At 46.7% G+C, this 26,051-nt stretch overlaps 1 protein-coding gene across 2 annotated transcripts in view; it reads right to left on the reverse strand.

Annotated features, from left to right (window-relative positions):
- The window catches only part of VIT (vitrin), a 125,627-nt gene that overhangs the window by 34,100 nt on the left and 65,476 nt on the right, over positions 1 to 26,051 (reverse strand). Inside the window, exons 6-9 of one of the 2 annotated variants that reach the window (XM_010838614.1) lie at positions 23,376 to 23,453; positions 17,395 to 17,586; positions 2,187 to 2,231; positions 634 to 696 (exon numbers count right to left, since the gene is read on the reverse strand). In XM_010838614.1, the coding sequence (XP_010836916.1) occupies positions 634 to 696; positions 2,187 to 2,231; positions 17,395 to 17,586; positions 23,376 to 23,453 (378 nt within the window). The remainder of the gene's footprint in view (positions 1 to 633; positions 697 to 2,186; positions 2,232 to 17,394; positions 17,587 to 23,375; positions 23,454 to 26,051) is intronic. The other variant, XM_010838615.1, reaches the window with a different exon arrangement.

A 26,051-nucleotide genomic window follows, 5' to 3' on the forward strand; every position in this document is an offset into this window, starting at 1 on the left:
CTGTCTCCCTGGGGCACACTTTCGGTTCTCAAAACCTTGGTTTTGCCCTCATCATCTTCCAACTCTAAATTTCCAGCTGGACTATTGTTTCTGAATGTCAGGGTAGCCAACTGTCTGCTAGACTGAATATCTTACAGAAGATGATAGATATAAACGCTTTCCTGCCCCAACCTGTTCCAACTCCAGTGGTCCTCATGGCAGCTCCAGTTGTTCAAATCATCTTTAATTGTTCCCTGTCTTCACTCCACCCCTCTAGCTTCTTTCTTTCTCTCTTGGATTTGCCCGTTTCTCTCCATTTACGCTTCCCACCCCGAGCTCTGTGTACCATCATCTCTGCAGACCTCCATCGTCACTGGCAAGCCAGTCTCCTTTCATTCACTCTTGTCTCCCCGTTCCACCCCACCCTGTTGCCATAGTGACATTTTAAACATCTGATCCTCTCCCCCTCTTGCACACAGATAGTTTAAATCCTTCAGAAGCTTCGCTTTTCCTTTAGAACAAAGTGACAGAAGAGAGATAAATAGATCCAGGGTAGGAGAGAGGCGGGTGTGCGTGGGAGTGAGTGGGCAGAGGGGAGAGAGAGCAGATCAGATGTCAAAGCCACTAGGGGTTTCTAGTTGTCAATTAACTTACTTGGATCTCCCTGGGATGCTGGCTCCAAAGACTGTGTGCTTAATTCTTCTTTTGGAACAAATCCTGGAAAGAGCAGTAAAACTTTTGGTGACTTACAAGAACAGGAAGCATCTGGCCTCACCCCAGGGATGGGGACAAAATGGATATTCACACTCAGCTCCAGGGGCTGGGCTTACTGCTAACTGTGCTCTTCTCCATACCTCCCCCATCTGAGGAGATAAGAATGAATATTCGCGGACAGCGCAATAGAGACACAGCACTCCTCTGGGTGCTCACGGGCATTTGAAGTCAGGTGTGTTCAGATCCGTCTTCTACAGCCCCTTAGCTTAATCTGTCTGAGCCTTAGCCTTCTTATCTGAAAGCATTAAGCACTTTGCCAGTGTAAATTATCCCTCCATACAATTCTGAAAATCTTGAGGTCAGGGATGAGTCTCACCCATCGCATAAACCTTCCCCGTGGTCCTCAGTCAATATTCAGTGACTGAGTTGATGAACAAAGATCAGTGAGACCGAGGACGGGGTTGGGTGTAGACCAGGGGAGAAGAGATGAGATACTAGCAGCTCAGACAAACAAGAGGGTCTACACTGCAGCCTGTCCCCTCCTGCACTCTGAGACCAGACGCAGAAACAAAAGGATTAGTGCTTTGAGAGGGCGTGTGTATATGTGAACTGAATTTCAGCTTCAGGGTTTTCTTTAGAGCTGTTTACCTGGGAGCCACATTCACAAATATTTCATATAAGGAAATAAAGACAATAGTCTTTTAAGGCTTAGAAAGGCCAATGAGTTTCTCGGCAAAGTGTAATTGCAGCACCGGAAGTGAGTCTCCTGATTCTGGGATGCTGGGGAACGCCCACCAAGAGTCCCCCACCTCCATGGAGGAAGGTGCTCGGGACTCCACTCTTGGGTGGGGTGAGATTTCTCCTGGCTTTGTTAGTTTTTCCAATTTGCAAAGCACATGATTTCATCTTCCCATTAAAGGTCAGCTTGCTCATCCCACTTCCTCAAATCATTAAAAAAATTCACTAATGGCATTTCTCAGCCAGGAGTCCTGGGAGGGGAAGAAATACACATCCAGAGGCCCGAGTCCTCTCCTCCATATCCCCCCGCCCCCAAACCAGCAAAATCTGCCCTTGCACCAAGAGTCTGAAAACTGTGTTTGCTGTTGGAGTTTTAAACACTTAATGTAGTAAATAGGGAACAACATTCATTCATGTGAAGAAAAAACCTGAATCCCATTTGCAAAGAAGGAAGATGAAATAGAAGGAAAATAAGGTGTGCGCCCAGATGGAGTGAGGGTCTAACCCATTTTCGGGGCTGGGAACTCACTGCCTTCTGTCTTCACATTTCCTTCCCTCTCTGTGAATCCAGTCTTGTCCCTGACCCAGTCCTCCCTGTGGGGGTTTCAGTGGGCCCTTTGCCTGGCCACCAGACACCTAACGTTGGAGGGGGCACTGGAGGAGTCTTCTGTAGCAGAGCTTGACTTCTGTGCCATTTGCTGTAATCCTAAGAATCTTGATCTAGTTATGGCCAGAAGGATGGGCTGTATAATTACCTGCATCGAGAAGGACTGATTCAGGTTTCCACAAGGCAGGTTCCCCTGATTTTCAGGATTAAAGAAAAAAACAAACTCATTAGTTAGATGAAACCAGCAGAAGCCCTCAAGTGAACTGCCAGAATGATAACATTTTCTAATTATGGCAGAAAGCTTAGTAAAGAAACCCAAGACCAGACTTTGGGATGAAGCAACCTGAAATCTGTGTGATTTTCTTATTTAAAGTTCTTAAAGTCAGAGACAAAAACATCTTTACTCTTTTGTTCCTTTCACTATGCACCAATAACCATGGAATAATAGCAGTCCTGAAATTCAAGGGGAACTAAAAGCTCATGCAATTCGAAGAAACCACCGTTGTTGTTCAGTCGCTCAGTCATGTCCGACTCTTTGTGACCCCATGGGCTGCAGCACACCAGGCTTCCCTGTCCTTCATCTTCTCCTGGAGCTTGCTCAAACTCATGTCCATTGAGTCAATGAAGCCATCCAACCATCTCATCCTTTGTCGTCCCCTTCTCCTCCTGCCATTGATCTTTTCCAGCCTCAGGGTCTTTTTCCAATAGGTCGACTCTTCGCATCAGGTGACCAAAGTATTGGAGCTGCAGCATCAGCCCCTCCAATGAATATTCAGGACTGATTTCCTTTAGGATGGACTGGTTTGATCTCCTTGCAGTCCAAGGGACTTGCAAGAGTCTTCTCCAACACCACAGTTCAAAGGCATCAATTCTTTGGCTCTCAGCCTTCTTTATGGTCCAACTCTCACTGGAAAAACCATAGCTTTGACTAGATGGACTTTTGTTGGCAAAGTTAATCTCTGCTTCTTAATACACTGTCTAGGTTTGTTATAGCTTTTTGTCCAAGGAGCAAGCATCTTTTAATTTCATGGCTGCAGTCACCATCTGCAATGATTTTGGAGCCCAAGAAAATAAACTCTCTCACTGTTTCCATTGTCTCCCATGAAGTGATGGGACTGGATGCCATAATCTTTGCTTTTTGAGTATTGAGTTTTAAGCCAGCTTTTTCACTCTCTTCTTTCACCTTCATTAACAGGCTTTTTATTTACTCTTTGCTTTCTGCCATAAGGGTGGTGTCATCTGCATATCTGAGGTTATTGATATTTCTCCCGGCAGTCTTGATTCCAGCTTGTGCTTCATCCAGCCCGGCATTTCTCATGATGTTCTCTGCATAGAAGTTAAATAAGCAGGGTGACAATATACAGCTTTGATGTACTCCTTCCCCAATTTTGAACCAGTCCAGTGTTCCAATGCAACCCACTAACCTGCTTCAATAACATCTCTACCAAGTGAGTGGCTGGCAGGTGCTTGAATACCTCCAGAGACAGGGAACTCATTACTTTAGCAGCAACAAAAATAGAGCATATCTTCTTGGACTATTGAGACTTTGAGAAAACTTTTCTTTATGCCAATCTGAAACCTTTATCCACCATCCATCCATCTGTTCTTCATCACACTTAATCACATGTGTGCATTCAGTCATGTCCAATTCTTTGTGACCCTATGGACTATAGACTGCCAGGATCCTCTTTCCATGGAATTTTCCAGGCAAGAATACTGAAGTGGGTTGCCATTTCCTCCTGCGGGGGATCTTCCTGACCCAGGGATCGAACTTGCATCTCCTGCATTGCAGGCAGTTTCTTTACTGCTGAGCCATCAGGGAAGCCCCATCACACTTAATATGCACCCCAAATATGCCCATTATCATTCCAGGTACATTTGCCTCATCCATCTATTTGTGTTTCTTTCCTTGGAACCATACAGAACAAATCTGACCCCTTCAGGGGGTAGGCAGTCCCCTCATTTCCTGAGGCCCTGCTTCTCCCCACGTGCCTGAAGCAGAATGGATCAAAGCAGCAAATGCCCTTCACTGCACACCTGTGCTGATGCAGTGGCAGGGATGTCAGGAAGTGAATTTTCTTATCCGATAGTCCCTGATCTTTTTGGGGGAGTATGTCTGGAAGGGACTTAAGGGGCAGCAAAACATGTTAGGAAGCCCTCTAAGGACACCCACATGGCTATTTTTCTCCTCCTTCCCACCCCCTCCTCCCACCTTCAGCTCACAAGGCGGAGAGCGTAACCAACTGTTTCATTTCTTAAAGGCTATCACTGTTCCAGCACACTTCAATTAGCACGCTCAGATGAAGTGATATTCTCCTTCACATGATTCAGTGATGCCAGGCTATTGTGAAAGGCAAGTCTGTGCTCTAGTAGATTCTGGGTTCATGGTGAAAAGTGAGTTTAATTTGACTCAGCCATTAACCAGGTGTAGGACCTTGAGCAAGTCACATACCCTCCATGAACTGCAATTTCTTTTTGAGGAATATTAGCAGTTTGGGTGGGCTGATCTCCAAGTTCAAAATATTTATGATCTATGTGTTTAAGTATTCAGCTTCTTTAGCCTCATTATTCTATCGCCACCTACCGGCAAAACTATGCACTTTGCCCTTTTCCTTTAAAAGAAAAAGAAAAAAAGTGTGGGTGACACCTCAGTTTTTGGCTCAGGCTTTCAGCACCCTTGGGTGTGAGGAAATTAGAATGCTGGGTGCTCTGTTACTTTAGTAGGAGATGAACAGTTTTCTGACATGAAGTAATGAAGCGATGGGACCGGATGCTATGATCTTCGTTTTTTGAATGTTGAGTTTTAAGTCAGCTTTTTCACTCTCCTCTTTCCCCTGGCGTGAAGGATTTCCAAGTCTCTTACTCTGTCCTGGAGGCCTGTCCTCTATCTGTGTCACTTTAATTTGTTTGGGAAAAGTTTGAACCAAATCACTTTCACCCAAAAGCTGAAGGCTGAAAAAATATTTGGACAGCTCAGACTTGGTGCTTTGAGCTTGGTGGTGATGAGATTTGTGAGAACGTTTGGGTTCTGGGGTCGAGGTCAAGGGCATGGTGTGGGGCAAACAGAAGACTATCCCGAGTCTACCAAAGAGCTGGGGGCCTGAGGGGCTTGCCTACCTTCTCTGACCTTCAGTTTTCTCCTGTGTAAAACTGGGGGCACAGGACTTGTTCTGCCCTGCCTCACGTGAAGACTGTTGTTGTTTAGTCACTAGGTCTTGTCCACCTGTTTGCAACCCCATGGACTGAAGCCTGCCAGGCTCCTCTGTTCATGAGATTTCCCAGGCAAGAATACTGGAGTGGGTTGCCATTTCCTCCTCCAGGGGATCTTCTTAACCCAGGGATCGAATCCGTGTCTTTTGCTTGACAGTTGGATTCTTTGCCACTGGCCCACCTGGGAAGCCCTCATATGAAGATAAATGTCTATAAAATCACTCTAAAAAGGGTAAAAGGCACTTGTAAAGAAACAGCTAATAATTTTTGTGACAGTCCTGGCTCCGTCATCGTATAGATACAGTCAGGGTCTATGGGAGGTATTGGTCTTGAACACGCACTGACCAAGCCCCATGTGAGCATCAGAAAAACCCTGCGGGTCAGGGACAGCCGTGATCCCACTTTACAGGTGAGAAAGCTGACACGGGGAGTGGCAGAGCAGAGTGCTAGACCCAGGCAGGTGGGCTCTCCCTGTGATAGTCACTGCCTGTTTATGACAGAAGGCATCATTGTTGCTTCCGATTCTCAGGGTTCTGGGGCTGAGGGGTGCACCACAGAGAAGCCAGGCCTGGAATGTCACATGAAGAACGAGGGCCCAGAACATTCCTGGTTTAAAATCCATGGCGGCCTTTGCACTGGTTACGGCTCCTACTGTTCCCTGAACGTCTGGAGTTTACCAGCCTGGGATCCAATGGGAGTTATGACAATGGCCCTTAGGGCTCTCAAGTTTTATGGGACAGACCCACAGGTGGCCCCTCAGTCCCGGCTTCTCCCCAGGGACTTCCACTTCAGTCTTTAGCAGGAGGCCGTCAGTCTGAGGGGCAGCAGCCCCTGGAGCCAGGGGACTCCGCACACCTCCCTTCCAGGGCCTGGCCTCGTGCCAGCAACTCCACATTTGAGGGTGATTGGAGAAGGCTGGGGACAGTCAGAGGTCCTGGGCATGGGCATCAGGCCAGCAAAACATCCGCAGTCCTGTGTTTACAGATGGGTTCCCCTCCAAAGCTCTGCGTGGGACATTTGTCTGGGAGCTGGCAACCTCTTCTCATGCGAACGACATCAACTCTGCGGTTAGGTTTCCAGGCCAGTGAAGCTTATCTGATCAAACAGAGCTCAGGGTACCGTGAAGCTACCTTGGATGGTTCCAAGGAAAAGTCCCTGAGTTCTAGCCTCAATCTTGCTGAGTGTACACCCCTCCCTCCCCTGGGGGCACAGCAGGAGCAGCCAGGCCAGCCAGAGTGGACTTAGAGGGTCCTGGTCAGGGGGAAAGGGTATGCCTGTGGGGGCGGGGGGAGGAGGTGGCCTCACTGATGAGCCTGGAGGTGGGGAGTATGGGACCTGGCGAGACAGAAGTTCCAGCCCCAGAATATTAGAATCTGAAAACATCTGAGTCGTCTTTTAGTTCTAACACATAGCACAATGTCTCAGTACATTTTTTTTTTTAAATTAACAGTTCCCCTGACATGGAGGTGGTGGCTTAAACTGGGGACATGTCAAGTTACATCTGTGAGCAGAAGGCATGGTGCGAGGAGGAAGCAGGACTCACTCACGGTCCTAATTTCAGGGTCCTGTGTGGGAGAGGATGAAATATTAAGGCCGATGGCCATACTATTAGGTCTGTACATAGTTGCCTGTGTCTGTTAATGCATTGCCCTCAACACGGATGGGGTATTTTGTGGGGCTCAGGAGATTCCATCCCATGTGATATAATTTTATCAGTGACTGGAAAGGAGACGGGTGGCGTATTGATCAATTTGGTGGATGACAGAGAAGGAAGGCCAGTTGATGATGATGGAAGGCTAGTTAATACATTCAGTGACAGAATTGAGATTCAGGAAGACTGCAGCACACTAAACTAAGGGAGGGTTTAACAGAGTGAAGTGTGATATTCTAAGAGGGGGCAAAAACTCAGCTGCACCAGGACAGCATTGGGGTGACCTGCTTCTCTAGAAATACGTGAGAAAAAGCCCTGGGAACCTGAGCAATTGCCAGTTCAGTAGGAGATGAGCTGATGAGGAGACAAAGCCTCCCCCACATGGAACTTGGGATGTTTTCAAGGAACCAGAGTATTTAGAGCGAGAGAGGCAGTTCCCTGGCACAGCCCTCGAGGCAGCGTGTCCTGCTCTGAGTCACCACCACCAGACTGAGGTTTAGCTGGAGGGAGTGCTGCCGAGTCACGTAAGGACCTGTTGGAGGTTTGAGAGAAATTTGTCCCACAAAAGACGAGATGCAAAGGAGGACATGAAGGCTACTTTCATATACTTGAAAGGCTCTCAAATTTATTCTCTTAACAAATACCGAAGATCCCCAAAGATGTGATGGTTACATCTATTATTGCTTTTGCTCATATTAGAAATTAAAACTGTGTATCCTCTCATTTAAAACAGACTATCCATTTATTTCACTATTCATTCACTTAAAAATAACAACAGACCTATTTATTCTATTTTAACATTTTATAATGGAAATAACTGCTTCCTAAAACAAAAGAATTCAATGGGAAGAGTGGCAGATCTCTCCAGTGTCTGATATAGTAGAAGACAGCTCAAATCTGATGTCAGTTCCTTCAGTCCATCTGTGGTGATATGTCATTTTTGTTGAAGAGTTTGAAGAAAATCTGGCCTCAGTTATAGAGGGAGCGACGAGAGGGCCTCACAGAGGCCCTGAAAGCAAAGTTCTTGGACCACAAAATAAGAAGTAGTAGTTTAGACACGTTAGGAGCAACCAGGCTTAAGTTCTAGACAGTACATCCAACAGTGGGCCTGGGAAGCTCTGGGCCCCTCACATACAGTTATCCTGCACAGGCAAAGGCTTCCCTGGTGGCTCAGTGCTAAAGAATTTGCCTGCCAGTATGGGAGACGTGGGTTTGATTCTTGGATTGGGAAGATCCCCTGGAGAAGGAAATGGGAACTTACTCCAATATTCTTGCCTGGGAAATCCCACGAACAGACAAGACTGGTGGGCCATGGGTTCAAAAAGAGTCAGACACAACTGAGTGACTAAACAACAGAAAAACACAGGGCAAGGCCTCTGTCTGCCACGTCACAAGGGATTCATTTGGTGGGAAATCAGATCAGATCCACTTTGTTTTATTTTTTCAATGTGGCATTAAGTAAATATTTTAATGGGCTGTGATTACAGGACAGAAATCACTAAAGTACATAGAAGGTTAAAAGACTTCTGAACTAATCTGAAACACCAACACATAAAAGACCGAAAATGGGTAGGATGAGAAAACTGGAGGGAGTTACAGTCCCTGATCTGGCTACCGTGCACTTTGAAACGGCGTCATTGCTGTGCTGTTCATTACAAACATACAGACCAGAGGCACTTATACAGTTCTTCCCAATTCTATGATCTGAGGATTTTCTAGCTGGGAAGCCGGCTGACTATCTGATATGCATGATTTTATCGGAAGTGAGAGCCAGGTGAAGATCCTGTGTGCCAGTGGCTCCCCTATCTGCAGGAGCTAGCTCCGGGCTTTGAGATTTGTGCAGGCCTGAGCACCAGAGCCTCTTGATGAAAGTGAAAGAGGAGAGTGAGAAAGTTGGCTTAAAGCTCAACATTCAGAAAACGAAGATCATGGCATCCGGTCCCATCACTTCATGGCAAATAGACTTTACTTTTTTGGGCTCCAAACTCACTGCAGATGGTGACTGCAGCCATGAAATTAAAAGATGCTTACTCCTTGGAAGGAAAGTTATGTCCAACCTAGATAGCATATTGAAAAGCAGAGACATTACTTTGCCAACAAATGTCCGTCTAGTCAAGGCTACGGTTTTTCCTGTGGTCATGTATGGATGTGAGAGTTGGACTGTGAAGAAGGCTGAGCACCGAAGAATTGATGCTTTTGAACTGTGGTGTTGGAGAAGACTCCTGAGAGTCCCTTGGACTGCAAGGAGATCCAACCAGTCCATTCTGAAGATCAGCCCTGGGATTTCTTTGGAAGGAATGATGCTAAAGCTGAAACTCCAGTACTTTGGGCACCTCATGCAAAGAGTTGACTCATTGGAAAAGACTCTGATGCTGGGAGGGATTGGGGGCAGGAGGAGAAGGGGATGACAGAGGATGAGATGGCTGGATGGCATCACTGACTCGATGGACATGAGTCTGAGTGAACTCTGGGAGTTAGTGATGGACAGGGAGGCCTGACGTGCTGCGATTCATGGGGTCCCAAAGAGTCGGACACGACTGAGCGACTGAACTGAACTGAACTGAGCAACTGAACTGAACTGAGTACCTCGGGCGAGCAGAAGCCCCAAGAGCACCCTGCCGTGGGAGGGTCTGAGTGCTCAGAGCCAAGTTGCAGAGGTGATAGTGGAGTGGGAAAAGCAGTGGAAAAGAGTAGGATTTGAGGGAGAAAGGAGCTGGGACCATCAGTGTGGTCAGTGAGATGGAGTCTTAGTTACTAGGAGCACAAAGAGAATGGATGAGAAAGGGAGACTCAGGGCTGGAGACTCAGGCAGTAAGGCTATAAAAGGTTATGAAAAGGGAATGGGATCAAGTGCTAAAAAACAGTCTTGGGTTGTTGGGCAGGAAGAAACAGGAGCCAGAAGTTCAAAGCTGGGCATGACCTGCAGGTGAGCTGCAGGGGCCAGCACTGCGTGGGAGACAGTGTTTGTAGGTGCAGCAGCGCGAGGGCGGTAAGCAGCCGGCAGCCTTGCCAGGTTTCTGGCTTCAGAGACTCCTGCTGTTGGATACCCCAGGGGGTGAGATTAGACAGGATCAGCTGATTAACATGCAATCAACAATCTGTTTTCGTCTCTTATTTTGCCCCCTGATGAAAGCGCCCCTCATTCAGATTTTCCTTGAAAGTCAGCCTTCCTCTCTGTGGTTGGCTCTACTTTGGGGGTTGCAGAGAAGGCCAACAGCCCTAAGGAAAACTGTGCCCATGCTTGGCTGCCTGAATGACTAATCTCCCGGGCCTGTTAAAGTCTAAAGTGGCTTCGGTGTCCTTGGCCTGCCCAGAGATCTGATTCTTAAGCCTTTTGTCCTGAACATCAGCATGTACGTTGGCAAAGAGGCAATTGGGAAGCCATAGAAGCTCTCAGTCCTATCCAGGGGACTCCTTGGAGCCCCTGCTCCCATCTGGCACCAAAGCAAAACAGAATCTGCAGTCTCAAGGAATCTTTTAACATGTGGAGGACAGGTACCTCTCACAAGAGAAAGGCCGGGACTCTTCTTCCTTGCGTGCCGAGGCTGTAAAGGAAACTGTTAAGTCTGTCAGCTCAAGGCCCAGGCCCCAGGCAGAGTTTGTGGAAAGCAGCTAACCGGGCTAGATTCTCCTTTCTCATCTCTGCAGGATGCAACAGCCTCTCAGAGAAAAGAACTTGTGTCATGTGTCTGCATCCCCAGTTCCTAGGCCGAACCTTGACGGGATGCACACAGAAGTGAAAAAAAGGAGCCAGGGAGTGTCATGATTCATAGGAGAATTGCTGGAGGAGAAAGAATGATTTCTGTTCCCCGTGTCACAGAAGTACTTGAGCAAAATTGGCTCTGCCCTTTCCTGGGAAATGATAAAGGCGTCTTTGACCCAAGTTCCTCAAGGGTAAACCCCAGAGAGTATCCCTTTTCAAGTTTATAAGAGCCTAGTCACTGAATCCTTAGGAATTTCTATTACAACCTCCAAAAACATTGCCTCAAGGGAGTGGCGCTTTGCTTATTTAATGGCTTCCTTACAAGTTGGGCCCTTGAGCAGAATCTTTTGTTGACATATCTGGTTTAATGATTTCTGTTCAAATCTGAGTCAAATGACAAGGATTTGGAAAGACAACCTCCATGTAAGCAAGCTTAACTTCTTCCAGTAGCTAGAAAGGTGAGTTTAGGTTCTCACCTGGATTAGCTTGGGGGCTATTTTGGCTGTTAATATAGGCGGTGGCTCAGATGGTAGAGTCTGCCTGCAATGCAGGAGACCCGGGTTTGATCCCTGGCTTGGGAAGATCCCTGAGAGAAGGAAATGGCAACCCACTCCAGTATTTTTGCCTGGAGAATTCCAGGGACAGAAGAGCCTGACGGGCTACAGTCCACGGGATCGAAAAGAGTCGGACATGACTGGGTGAAAAGATTTTTTGATTTGCAGGTGGTGGTGGACCAGAGATCTGTAATAACATTTGAGTGGCCAGAGCATGAGTTTTAATTTAACTCTTCTCATTCTTTCCATGATTCATACTAGCAAGATATTACCAAGGTGAGAACAAAAGTAAAGCTTTGTCCTTGGGTGGCCTGAATCTGCTCTGGAGGAGGCATTGAAGTGGGGAGCGGGGGAAGGATTTAACTCAAAACACTGACCGAAAACTCCAGGTAACAGTAGCCCTTGCACTCCACAGCTGTCAAAGCATCTTTTACTAAAATGCCGTATTTCTTTATACTTCATTATTCTTATAATAATTCAGCTGTGCCTCTCCCGAGGGAGTTACAGTAATTCCTCAATAGAAATGTCACTTAACATTTAGCAGTTTGCTTAAACTGCATTAACATGGTATTGATGCAAATAGCATTAGCTTTCAGTCATTTTTAAGGGTACACAATGGGTTATCCTTAATTACTCTGTGGGAGAATCGAATACATTTCAGCATTCATTATTCACTGGGCAATTTTTCTGAAGCAAGGTTTTTAAAAGGGCAGAGAGAGATGGGAGATTCTGTAAAGAGAGCTGCAAAGTCTGTTTTAGGGGGGAAAGGGACCACATAAAAACTGGCTGAGGGAAAGAACCAAGTTTCATGGAAGGGGAGAGATAAGAGGTCATGGGAAAACACCTGTTTTTCTTAGAATCAAATTTATCCACCATAACTTTTCATTCCTTTTGTCTTTGTTCCAACTGTTGTTGTTATTGTTCAGTCACTAAGTTGTGTCTGACACTTTGTGACCCCCATGGACTGCAGCACGCCAGTCTTCCCTGTCCTTCACTATCTCCCAGAGTTTGCTCAAACTCATATCCATTGAGTCGGTGATGCCATCCAACCATCTCATCCTCTGTCGCCCCCTCCTCCTCTTACCCTCAATCTTTCACAGCATCAGGGGCCTTTCCAATGAGTCCGTTCTTTGCTTCAGGTGGCCAAAGTATTGGAGTTTCAGCTTCAGCATCAGTCCTTCCAATGAATATTCAGGACTGATTTCCTTTAGGATTGACTGGTTTGATCTCCTTGCTGTCCAAGGGACTCAAAAGTCTTCTCTAGCACCATAGTTCAAAGGTGTCAATTCTTCAGTGCTCAGCCTTCTTTATGGTCCAACTCTCACATCCATACATGGCTACTGCTACTGCTGCTGCTAAGTCACTTCAGTCGTGTCTGACTCTGTGTGACCCCATAGACAGCAGCCCACCAGGTTCCCCCGTCCCTGGGACTCTCCAGGCAAGAACACTGGAGTGGGTTGCCATTTCCTTCTCCAATGCATGAGAGTGAAAAGTGAAAGTGAAGCCGCTCAGTCATGTCCAACTCTTAGCAACCCCATGGACTGCAGCCCACCAGGCTCCTCCATCCATGGGATTTTCCAGGCAAGAGTACTGGAGTGGGGTGCCATTGCCTTTTCCACATGGCTACTGCTGCTGCTGCTAAATCGCTTCAGTCGTGTCCGACTCTGTGCAACCCCATAGACGGCAGCCCACCAGGCTCCTCTGTCCCTGGGATTCTCCAGGCAAGAACGCTGGAGTGGGTTGCCATTTCCTTCTCCAATGCATGAAAGTGAAAAGTGAAGTCGCTCAGTCGTGCCCGACTCTTAGCGACCCCATGGACTGCAGCCTACCAGGCTCCTCCGTCCATGGGATTTTCCAGGCAAGAGTACTAGAGTGGGTTGCCATTCAAACCATAGCTTGGGCTATATGGACCTTTGTTGGCAAAGTGATGTCTCTGCTTTCTTGTTCCAATTATTTGGACACAAACTCAAAATAGCTCTGTTTTCTAATTATAAAGTGAACACGTGCTCACGATCAACATATCCACTGTGGGTAGTAAAGAATCATCTGCAATCCCTCTATCCAGCAGTGGCTGGTTTATAATTTTGGTATACAGTGTTCTATTCCTTTTTCTATGCACATATTCTCATGTGCAAAACATAATTATAACACATGAGATTGGTAGCCATCCTGTTTTGTAGCCTGCTTCTTTGACTTAACAAGCTGTCACAGACCAATCTTATCTTGTCAGGAAGTATGCATATTTTAATAGCTGCATAGTGACTTTTTAACCATTCTGACAATGGACAATTAAATTGTCTCCACTTATTTTTCTATCATGAACAACATCTATGTCCAGGCTTCTTTTGACTTTGGCTGATAATTACCTTAGGATATATTCCTGTAAGTGCAGGAAATGCTGGGTCATTTCTCCACACTGTTACCCAAACTGTGTTTTATCAATTTCCAATGTGAATTGGTGAAAACTGACACCTTATTGTTTACTTTAAGTGTATTTGATTCCTGGTGAACATCTGTTATATTTATTCGCTATTTGTAGTTCTTCCTCCATGGCCTGCCCAGTCATAACCTTCACCGATCTTTCTTTTGGAATGTTTGTCTTACTGTTTTATGACTGGATTTTAAGAAAAATCTCCTCCTGATACTTTAAGGAAGATAAACATTCAGAGATGAGATACATGTTGGTGAGAATGGAAATTGCACGTGGAAGGGTCAGGCTTTTACAGATACTGGTTCCTTCCCCTCCCAGGTTTCACCACTTCTTCCTTAGCGGACCTTGGTCAGCGGGTGGCTTGGAGTAGAAACGTGTGTCACCGGCCCTTCCACCAGGTGGCGCTCCGCTTCTCTCTGGGGTTTACCCTTTAGTGTAGACACATCTAATGATGTGTTAGATTAGCTGAGGCATCCCGGGCACTTCTTGAGATAAACCTGACCAGAAAACAATGCCGGGCAAAGCCACACTCTACCTTCCAAGCCGCAGTAGATTCAGCGGACCCTGCAGCTGGACCTAAGGCATCGTCCATTGTTTCCAGAGCCCTTTCCTCAGCATAACGCTGGACCTGGTTCTCCAGGCTGCCCCCTCTGGTCCTGGGAAGCAGCACTCTGACTTCCTGGCTCTGCTAGGTGCCGACATTCCTACCCCACCGGCCTCTCACATGAACAGTCTCGCCTCTGCTCTGAGTCACTGTCGCTCTAGGTCTTGGCTCCCCGAAGAAGCCCCAGCCTTCTCTTGTTCTATACTCCTCTCTGTCTTGCTGCTGCTGCTAAGTCACTTCAGTCGTGTCCGACTCTGTGTGACCCCATAGACGGCAGCCCACCAGGCTCCCCCGCCCCTGGGATTCTCCAGGCAAGAACACTGGAGTGGGTCTCTGTCTTGTTAGGTTTGCACAATTGCGGGTCAGTTAAGAGGCTGAGATGTGACGTTGGTGTCCAGCCCCATCTTCCTGGGAGTCCTACAACCTGCATCAGCGTCTCTTCATGAGCTGAGAGAGCCGCTTTCTTTTCTTGCTGCAAAGTTTCGACTCTGCTGGACTCCCTCCCATGCCTGTGTCCTGTCTGAAAGGCAGCTCTTGAGCTCATCTGAGAGCAAAGATGACTCCGAGACCCCCAAAAGCAGGCTGCTCCTGCTCTGCCTCACACATCTTAGGTGTCCTGCTGCAGGGGTCTTGGGGGATCTTGGTAGGATATCTTCACCGACGTGGCGCAAGACCCTGGAATGGCGCCTGACACACAATGGGCACTCAAGAAATGCTTTTGAATGAAGACGTGAATTAGGCTTTGCTTCAGTGCCCCACCTACAGTCACTTCTAGAATCTTTTGACTACAGTCACATATACGAAAGGAAAAAAAATTCACTTAAATGCATCCATCGTGACTTACTTGTCCATCAGCAGGAGAGTTGCTCTCATAATTTAATAGAATATTTTCAGCTATTTGAAGAAATAAGTTATCTATATATTAAATATTATTTGGTACAGTTGGGCTGAAATATCACAGCGAATGTCTACAGCCAAGCATTAGGATAGGCATTCACGAGAGTAGATTGGTGGTTATCTAGGGCCAGTGGGGGAGCCCTTTAGGGGGACGTGGTGAGTGACTGTCAGTGAATGTGGGGTTTCTTTTTGAGGTGATGAAAATGTTTTAGAACTGACTGTGGTGATGGTCACACTACTTTGAGTACACTGAAAATCATTGAACTGAATATTTTAAATGAGTGAATTGTACGGTAGGCAAAAAGTATCTCAAGAAGGCTGTTATTAAAAAAAAAAAAGACATAGGCATTCAAACATGAATCTTCACTCTTCTTCATTCCTATGGAAAATCTTTTGAGTAAACTATTCACGTTTTAAAAAGTCCTCTCTTCCTGTCTCCCTCCCCAGTTTGGCTCCTCTCGTAGCAATTAGGGCGCAGGCTACACAGAGCGCTTACCCTGGGTATTTGTCTAGGAGGCTGTGGGGCAGCACGGACGTGGGTGCTGGACCGGGATGAAGCACAAACTGATGGGCTGCGAGGCCGCTGCCCAAAGCTTGTGTCCCCAAGCCAGGAATAAGGAAGCTTTGCCAGGCTGGGAGCCACTGCTTCAGGTTGCTTGAGGTTTTCCACAAGCAAAGGCCCAACTTGTAACAGGATTTCCAAGCTCCCAGTGTAGCAAAGTAAATATGCCCCAGGCTAAATTATATGTGTTATGTAAAAATTGCCATCCTCTAAGGAGACACCAGGAGCAAGCAACTCACTCAGCTACTCACAAGTCTGTAAAAGAATCAAGATGATGGGGTAGTGTGTTAATATATTTCAGAAATGATTTTTGTGGTATTTTTATTTGGGGACTTTATGTTATAGCTTCTTCCGTGAGCCATGCATCGGATGGAATAATAATATTTCCTATTTTATAGAACTGTTGGGAAGATTAAAATAATGTGTGCAGGGCTCCTGGCACAGGGAGAGAATGGACTGTGCATTCCGTAATTGTTTATTACTAATCAGAGCAGGAGTTGGCTGTGTCTAGACCCTCTAATCTTGTCACCATGTCCAGGCAGGTCAAGGCCTCAGCTTCTGTGCCACATCGTTAGTGCCTTGGGTGTTTGTTCACGGTGGAGATGCCTCCTATCGCTGGGGCAGGGGGCGGGGGAGTGTCACGGGAGGGCTGGCGGCTGGTCGTGGAGCCCGGCTCTGCTGCTTCCCATCAGTGTGACTGGGGGCCAGTTTCTTCTCCAATACGATGAATTAATCAAATTAGAAGCACTGTATCTGCTTTATAGGGTTGTTTTGAAGATTTAGTAGGCTAATATTTGTCAGGGGCTTACAAGAGTGTCTGGCACACTGAAAGTGCTTGGACTTGTTGAATAGAAAGATGGCTAGAGAGCCGGGCTCCGACAGAGAAGAGGGAAGGGCCATGGTATGTGGCGGTGATGTTTGGAGGCTGGAGGTGAGGCTGAAAAGACCCAGTCCTGGGCATTTCCTCCTAGAAGCAAAAAGTGATGCCAGGTGGGAGATATTTAGAAGTAGCTGAGACACAGCGACACCCGCTCTGTGGAATTTCCTACCCTCTTGCCAGAGGACCTTTAGAAATGAGATAGATGCTCACTGCCCAGGGTGCCTCACATGGAAGACTGTGTAAAGCCGTTGTTTGGATTATCCAGTGGGCTCCTAAGGTCGTGTTTGATGTAATACCAAGATTAATTCCATAAACTGGACTTTGGTAAAACCTAAAACATGACTTAAGAAATGGATATAAGTGGTAAGACAAAAAGCAGTCAGAAAAGAAAGAAAAACTTGAGCTATCTGACTTTTCCTAAAGGGATTCTTTTTTGTCGTTGCTTGCTTCTAATATTTGAAGACTTCCAGGAGTATTCAGTTTGTCCCTTAAAACCCAACAGTGTTTACACAGAAATCTATTAGCCCTCCAACTGAGCTTTTGGAGAAATGGAGATTTTGCGATGGGAAAGTTTCACGTAATATCCTACTTTCCAAAGTATGATTAACAGCAGTCCTATTTTCAAATCTGTATTAAGTCCTTCTACATAGTTTGCTTAGCTTTTAGTTCAGTTTTGAATTATCATGAGCTCAATTTACGCCTTCAGTATGGGAAGACACGGCACACACCCCCGGCCCAGGTCTCAGGAGTTCTTCCCTTACCCAGCTCAAAACTCCATACACAGGCATTCAGAGAGGCTGTTGACCCTAAAAACCCAGTCTCCCACTTTTCTAGCACACGGCAGCGTACAGTCTACCTACTGACCCAGGTCCTTGCTTCTCTGGCCCGCGGGCTGTGGTCGGAGGCCGCTGGCGGTGGAGCCTGCAGATGGGGAGGGCTTTGGCAAGGTGGTGTGGGCGGCCTCGATGGCAGTGGTCCCCGGCGCCTGTGTCACAGTGACTGGCTGTGCTGCTGTCCCTGGAACTGGTGGGCTCTGATCTGCTCTTGCTGTCTCCCCTGTAAGAAAGTGGAATTGCACTGGGGCTCACAGAATAGCTGGTAGGCTCTTCAGGACAGAAATAAGTAGTTCTTGAACACTAGCCATGAGCTCCTATGCTAGCTGCTGTGGAGGCACGTACAATCTGGGTGGAGGAATAAGCCGATGAATGAACCAAAGATGAAGTAATGATAAAATATTTAAAAGGCAGCTCAAAACAACAGCAACCTAAACGAGGCTGAACACGATTAATCATGAAATTAATTTGCCATACACCAGAAGCAATGGTTCATGGATATATACGCTGTTTCAGTTAGTGTTGGCCTAGAGGTAAGGGGTGCTTCCAGGGCTTTCATTGTTTTAGACAATGTGTCTTAGACGTTTTGGTTTTGGTTCATGGCTAGGCGACTAACTGCTCTAGGTCCCAGTTTCCTCATCTATAAAATGGGGTAACAGAACTAATCAGATGGTAAAGACCATCTCGTTTCTTCTTCTAAACGTTACTCCTCATCCACATGTGATGATTTAGATTGCTTCCACGATTTTCGATAACCTGAATTTATTATGAATTATTTATGAATTTATAATTTATTATGAATTATTTATCTGAATTATTTATGTTGAGGGCATGGGGGGCAAGCGGCCCACTGGGCCTTGGGGTTGTATAGAGAACCACGTGTCTGCGTCAGAAGGAAACATCACATGGTCCCCAAAGTGAACAGCACCCGAGTCCTGGGAGGGAACAGCAGCCACCCTCATGGCCTGCTGGACCCCATGGCAGATGTGCCGTTCTACATCTGTGCATCTGTATTAGTTTCCTGGGGATGCTATAACTAATTACCTTAAACTCAGTGGCCTAAAACAACAGGAATGTAGTCCCTCAGAGTTCTGGAGGCAGAAAGCTGGAATCAGCATCACTGGACTGACCTCCGTCCAGAAGCTCTAAGGTAGAATCTGCTTCTTGCCTCTTCTGTTTCCTGCTGGCAGTGGCATTGCTCGACGTGACACCCCGCCAGTCTTCAAGGCCGGCACCCTCCGTTCTCACTCTGCTCTACTTTCATGCGGCCTTCTCTTCTCTGTGTGTTAAATCTCCCTCTCCCTCCTCTTACGAGGATACGTGTGATTGCATGGTCTCCCTGACAACCCTGCTCTCAGACAGTCTAGGATCACCACCACGCCCCACCCCCGCCATCTAAAGATCCTTAACTTAATCATATCAGCACGGCCTCCCAGCCTTTTTGCCCCTACCCGTTTCTTGCGGTGTAAGAAGACATCTGCAGATTCCAGGATTAGGATACGGATATCTTTTCGGGGGTTGTTTTTTCAGCCTATGACAGCATCCCAGCTCTAGCCGTAACTCTGCTTAAGGATGAAGCAGCTTTGGTACACAGAACAGCAGGCCAAGGGGGTAGGATCTGAGATAGGAAGCTCTACGCTCTGTGGGAACACCCAGCCTCCTCTTGGACATGGTGCTGCGTGCTGGGCCATGTCAGACTGCAGCCCTGTCCAGACGAGCAGACAAACGTGAGGTGGGGTCGGGTGTTCAGACCCACTGCCCAGCAATGGTACTTGCCAGTTTCCCCACCTTGACACTGTCACCTCCTGTGGGAGGCAGAGCATTGACCTGGGAGCACAGGTCAGCACAGAACACCCTGGAACTGGGCTGGAGTTTGGCCATCCTGTTTGCTCTTGCAGGCGCTAGCCTGGCAGGGCAGGAAGCAGATCCCGCATTTACCCTGATGCTTGCTAGCAGTTGGTCGTCTTTAAATCCGCCTGGAGACTGTGCCAGACTAATTGCTAAAGAGCTGGCAGCGGCCTCAGGGGTTCAGCCAGTCTTCACGCCATCCTTGGGCAAAACTAAACCTGAGTGATTTATGGCGTTTCCATTACTCTAAAGGAACTGAGCTTTCATAACAAATCCTAGGGAAGTTTCTAATTTCTCCAAAGTACTCCTCTGTTATACCCTCTGGTAAATGCTACCAGGCATTAATGCCTCTTTAGGGAGACACAGGCTCAGGTTCATACAGGGAAAAGCCATTTAACAGAATCACTCGTATATTTTATGAAATAGGATATATTACTGATTTGGAGAGAAATCTATAAATAAACTGACAGTACCTTGTACTTGCAAATTATTAATTAAAGCACAATTAATTAAATTAAAAGAAAAACTTACTTGAAAATAGTGAATATTTTTGCCACTTTAAACTCATTAGATACTAAGAATCTGGATTATCTTTTTCTCATACCATTGGCTAATTCTGAGGTTGCCAACCTGCTTCCCTGCCAGTCTGCCTTTGCTGATATTGATTTTCTAGATAGCAAATGAAATATCCTGTGGACAGCCATTTATGTTACTTTCTTAGAACACAGATATTTTCAAGCATAAATAAATTCAACCAACAGAGCCTTCTCCTTGGTCTTTCACACTCTTCCATGGAAGACCTAGTCATTTTTGCCTGCTCTCCTTCAAGGAATAGAGCTGTCTCTAAGAGGGAGATGGAGAAAATGCCCCAAATGATTCCAGGTCCTTATTGAATATAATGCCTGGTGTGACACCAAGTGAATTCTTCATGAGACCAGGTTCCTTTTGAGAAATTTGAAATAAAACTACTAAAAAGTAGTTTCTTTGTACAACTTCAAGTATATGAAAGCTTAGGCTTTTTTCAAAGATTTTCATGGGAAAACATTTCAAAACTTCCCTCAGACTCTTGACATATTATAAGAATAGCTCCAGACTCAACTGCACCAAGGGGTCCCCCAGCTGCCTATACCTGGACATCATTAGGATTGCAATGGGGGTGATCCAGGGCTCTATTCACAGAGATTCTGATCCACTGAGCTAGTCTAGGGTGGGCCCGGGAAACCTGATTGGAGAAGCGTAGCCAGCTCCAGGCGCCTGGACTTTTGGCCCCAGCCCTCACCAGCCTGGCCACAAGGCTTTCTCCAGTCTTCTGAGCCTGGCTCCCTTTGCTGTAAAGTGGGGATGGTCAGACCTACTTGGGGGGCTGTTGTCACAGTTAGAGATCACGTCTATAAGGGGGCTTCACAGTGCTTGTCACACGATAGACTTTTGATAAATGACAGCAGCTGACATCATCGTGATACACCTGCCCCTCCCCCAGCGGAGGGTTGCGATGCTTGAGGGGATCATCCCAACCTGGTTTATCTGTTCACTCACATTCTAGGAGAGGTCAGGAAGCATCTTGTTAGGGGAGGGTTGGGACCTGAGCAGCTGCTGGCCTGTGCCTCTCCAGTTCCCCCTCTTCCTTCCGTTTCTGAAGGAATTTTATCACAAAGAAAGAGTGGCAACCAAGGGGCCACCCTTTTTACTGTTCTCACTGGATTTTTTATTTGAATTGTTGAGACTCACTGCATGGTGGGACTGTCACTTGAAAGAGGTTTGTCTAATTTTGAGGCTGGATAAGGCCCCAGTATCTCTTTTATGCTGGAATCCTTACAGCTGAGCTCAGAGTCTGCCACCAAATGTGCTCAACACATGGTTACTGAATGACTGAATGAGTGAATTTAATTTTTCAGACTCAGGCAACTCTGGATGGTATTGTGATAAGAGGCTGATAGTGAGAAATGGAGATGGTGTCATGGGAGATATGGTGATGGGAGATATGGCTTTTGCTAGTTTTAAGTGTGCATAGCAGCATTGGAATTCCCTGCTTGTCCAGTGGTTAGGACTCGGTGCTTTTACTGCCAAGGATCCAGGTTCAATCCCTAGCTGGGGAACTAAGATCCCACAAGCAGGATGGTATGGCCAAAAAATATATGTATGTAGCAGCACAGTGTGAGAAGGCGCCAGCCCCTCCACATTCCTCCTGGTGGTCAGTGAGTCAGGTCTGCTGGGTGGGCGGTGCTAAGCTGGCCACAGTGCAGGGGCAGATAGAGAAGTTTTGGAAATAGTCTCTGCTACACAGGACTTAGAAACCAGCTGATCTGGCCATCTAAGTCACCAGTGGTTGTGATTGGTTTCTCTCCCCTCCACTGTCTCTCCCCTCACCCTGACCCACTTCAGGGGGATGCCCTTAGAGTTTTAGTGTTGTCAAGGCCCATTAGAGTGGCACCCTTGGGGAAGGTGCTGAAACGTATCTGAAATGGGGGTGTCCTGGCGCTCTGCCTCAGGGGTGGGACAGGTGTCTGGCACAGTCACAGGACAGGGTGTGGGAATCTGTCCAGATTCTGGCCATGGCGCAGTGCAGAAGCCAGAAGGCCCCAGGCCCGCTTTCTGTCCCCGCTTTCTGCATGAGGAGAGGTGTCACTGAACTTCCCACGGGTGGGGCCGTGCTGGCGGAACTGTGCTGTCGGTGGCCCCACCCGACCCAGGCCCCTCAGCAGAAGGACTCGAAGAAGGGGAGGCGTCCGAGGCCACCTCTGGGGGAGAGCAGCGTGCAGGGTAAGATGTTCCCTCCCTCCCTTCATGCTTTGTCCTCTCCCCAGGCCCACAGCGGAAGGGGACAGGGGACATCTCAGAAATGGTCCATGGGGCGCCACCCTCTGCTTGTGGGAGGCATTAAGGAAGAGTCGATTCTGTGCAGTTAAACAAACAAAAACAGGTCTAGATTACTGGAATAATTAAGAAGTCATTAAAGATATTATTGGAGAGTAATTGGGGCCGGGAATGAAAAACATCCTCTATTTGAATAATAAGTGCCTCAAGTCAGGATTCTTTATATACACTATAATTGGCAGAAAAAAATACAGGATAACAGTGTAGAGAGGGCTTTTGGAGCCAGACTGACTGGACTTGATTCTCAGCTCGGCTACTTCCTTGCTGTGTGGCAAAGGGCAAGTTACTAAATTTCTCTGGTGCTGCGATTTCCTCAAACTCTTAAGTTAGGGCTAAGAATAGTATTTATACACATCTGTGGTGTTGCAGGGGTGATCAAATACAAAGATCAGGTAAATGTTCCAATGATCTTGGAACAATGCCTGGCACACAGCAAAAACTCAATAAATGCTAGCTAGCTTATAGTGCCTATTTTAAAACCATATTCACTTTATGGACATGAACAAAGTCAGCTAGCCTGTCAAGTTTCTGGTGGTTGCTCTTCAGAAGCTCAGTAGTATCCAGCTCCTGCAGCACATCAGGCTTTCCTATTCTTCACTATTTCTGTTTCTTCATTATTTCAAGTTTCTGGAAGTAATGTTAAATCCCACCATAAAACAACTCACAGCTTCTCTTTGATGAGAAATCAAAGTATTACCCCACCCCCGACGCCCCCCACCCCTGGCGAAAGGACAGGAATGCATAGCACAGTTATTGCTTTTACACAGGAAGCCAGAAAAATGTATTTTCCTAGCCTGAGTTCTCTCTGTACCCCCTTAGTGGTTCACAGGAAGCTGGGGTGGCACAACCTCACAGACGGCATAGTTTTGGCTGCTGTCGTTGAGATTAGTGGCTTGCTATTGTCACAGAAGCCACATCATCTTCCTTGCTTCCCTTCATTTCATACCTAAGTAGAGACAGTCTTTTCACTTTCAGCCACCAGGGAACGTTTCCACACAGAATGTCATGTCATCTTCTAAAGTAGCAATACAATAAATTCAAGGCAACAGTCATTCTGAACAAAAATGACACCAACACAGAGATAATCTCGGAATTGCAAAAACAAAAAATAAAGCCTCACTCTTCGGCCCATTGATTTCTGTGCCCGCATTTCTGGCATCTGTTAAAATATTACTGGAGTCAGTGGAGCTTGACTGGTTAAGATGCTAATTTCCACCCTATCTTCTAAAACACAGAATTGCCTGATTACAAAATCAGAAGATTTAGATGAAATCACACGTGGACACTTGCCTGCTTTGGCAGCTGGGCTTTTAGATGATGAATATGTAAGAGACGATGGGTAGGTTACACCCTTTTGGGGTTTACCTTCTGTAAAAAAAAAAGGAAAAAAAAAAACTATTTATTTCTGGAGCCAGAGATTTTAGATGGTTGCATCCTGGTAAGTTGATTCCCTCCTTCTGATTTGTTTCTCTTGAGTTTAATGAAATCAGTCAGTCTCCACCCCCCTCCCATCCTTTGCTGAATTGTTGATTACAGTGAGAAAGTCAAGTGGCATTATGTTTTTCTGTATTGCCTGTGTTTTATTAGTATTAGAAAGGAAGCCATAACATCTTCATGACTCAGAATTAACATGAGCAGCCCTTATTTGCTTGTGAAGATGTGACCTGGAGGTGAAGTTTTCATATGTGTGACTCTGAATGTTGAACCAGGTCAGTAGCTGAAAATCCTCCCTATCCTGGACACGAGAGCTCCGGTGGCCGACTGGCTGTGCATGAACAACTACCTCTCACTTTCATGGACCCTGTGGGACCCATTTGAATTCCACAGCACTGGAGAAACTTGAAAGTAGGTAAATAGAGATCAGCCTTGGAAATAGCCATTTGTTGCCCACCCAGGGAGTGAAAGTTTAGAGAAGGAATGCTAATGTGTATCAGGGAAACCGTGGAGGCGTAAACAAGAAAAATGACTGGGGTTGGGTAGGCGAGTCTCAAGCCTGGTGTGACTGAACAAGCCTGTGAAGACTGCTGCCCATGGTGGTGCTCTGCTAGGGAGTTAGCCTGAAGTTCCACCAGGGAGCCTCATTCCAAGGAAATGGAAACTGTCAGTAGAACACAAGCCCCCCTGAGGAAGGCAATTGGTCTCATTGGTGGCTGTTAAGTCCCCAGGGCCTGGAGCAGTGTCTGGGATGTAGTAGATGCTCATTAAGTATAACTGAGGAATTACCTTAGTGCTTAGATCTCTGTTCCCTGGTAGCTCACACAGTAAGAAATCTGTCCTGAATGCAGAAGACCCAGGTTTAACCCTTGGCTTGAGAAGATCCCCTGGAGAAGGGAATGGCAACCCACTCCAGTATTCTTGCCTGGAGAATTCCATGGACAGAGGAGCCTGGTAGGCTGCAGTTCATGGGGGTCACATAGAGTTGGACATGACTGAGTGACGAACACTTTCGTTAGATCTCTGTTAAAATTTAAATACACTTGGAAGGGGTCTCACCTGTTATGTGATATTTCTGCTTGATAATGAAAGCATTTTTAACTCTCAACCCAAGGGAATATTTTTATAGGATGGGCTTGGAGAGGAGACGGTGTAGAGTGTCAAATAGGAGATGGGCAGTGGAACAGAATCTAGTGCCTGAGTTCACCAAAGGTCCTTCTGGCGCAAGGAACAGCAAGAGTCATGAGGTAGAATGGGTAACAGGGTCTCAGGAAGGGTTTGGGATTGAGAGCAAGAAAATCTAGGTTTCTGTTTCTATTTTACCAATGATTAACTGCCTCAATCTCTAAGACTCTTGGTGTTTGTTTGTTTTAATTCAGAAAATATGGATAATAATATGGACCAACTTACTATACAACATTGTAGGGATCTGAAGGAAAAAAAAATAGTTAAGATGTTTTGGAACCATACATCACCATAGAGATGCAAAGAAGTTCTCCTGGTGTTAGCTAGGAATGTCACTCAAGGTGAGAAAGAGGCACGTGTTTGGGCTCAGGGGAGTTACTTCCTCTCGTGAACGCCCTCCTGGAGCAGGGCTGGGCACCCTGGTTCGGCCCTGCTCCAGGTGGACAGTGTGTGCTGTGCTAAGTCACCGTTTTGTCTTTGCGACCCCGTGAACTGTAGCCCACCAGGCTCCTCTGTCCATGGGATTCTCCAGGCAAGAATACTGGAGTGGGTTGCCATGCTCTCCTCCAGGGGATCTTTCTGACCCAGGGATCAAACCTGCGTCTCTTGTGTCTCTTACTTTTTCCACATTGGCAGGCAGGTTCTTCCCACTAGCACGAACTGTGAAGCCCAAGTGGACAGTGAGTGGGGCTATTTCAGACCCAAGGAGGGTGCCTTGGTGAGGCCTCACTTTATCCATAGCAAACGCCACAGGGACACCGACTCCTCAGTTTCCTAGTCTTCTCACATCTAAAACCCTGTGATTCTCTCTGTTTCTATTCAGAAGGAAAAGGAACCTGAGCTCAGCTTTCTGAAATGTGGATCAGAGGACAAACAGGCAGTATTAGGAAGTCCCTCTCTGACCTTTCCCAACTCTGAACTGTGGAAGGACTGTGCTGAACAAAAAGACACAACCCGCCTCCTGCCCCCTCCCAGCCCACCAAAGTGAATTAATTAAAGGTGCATAGCAACATGTGACAATTGGAAATAAAAGCCTAGAGAAAGGTCACGAAGCCATCTGAACCTTCAGAAGAGGACTCTGACATGATCCAGCAAAACTCGATAGCTGTGAGCTGCTGGACAGTGGGTGAGCAAGCCATGGCCGCTGTCAGCTGAGACCCTTACGTGGCATTGTGCTCTCCAGACTCATTCACTGGTAGTCACTGCAGAGCACATATGCTTGTTATCAATGGCAAAACGTGTTTCTGGTTAAACGTCACTAGTGGAATGAGATGACACAGCAGTTAAGACTTACAGGGAATAACACAGCAGATTGATTTTCATTAAAAAAATCCAAAACATCTCTAC

The sequence above is a fragment of the Bison bison genome, unplaced genomic scaffold (assembly GCF_000754665.1).
Source record: "Bison bison bison isolate TAMUID 2011002044 unplaced genomic scaffold, Bison_UMD1.0 scf7180017864100, whole genome shotgun sequence".
Taxonomy (NCBI): Eukaryota; Metazoa; Chordata; class Mammalia; order Artiodactyla; family Bovidae; genus Bison; species Bison bison.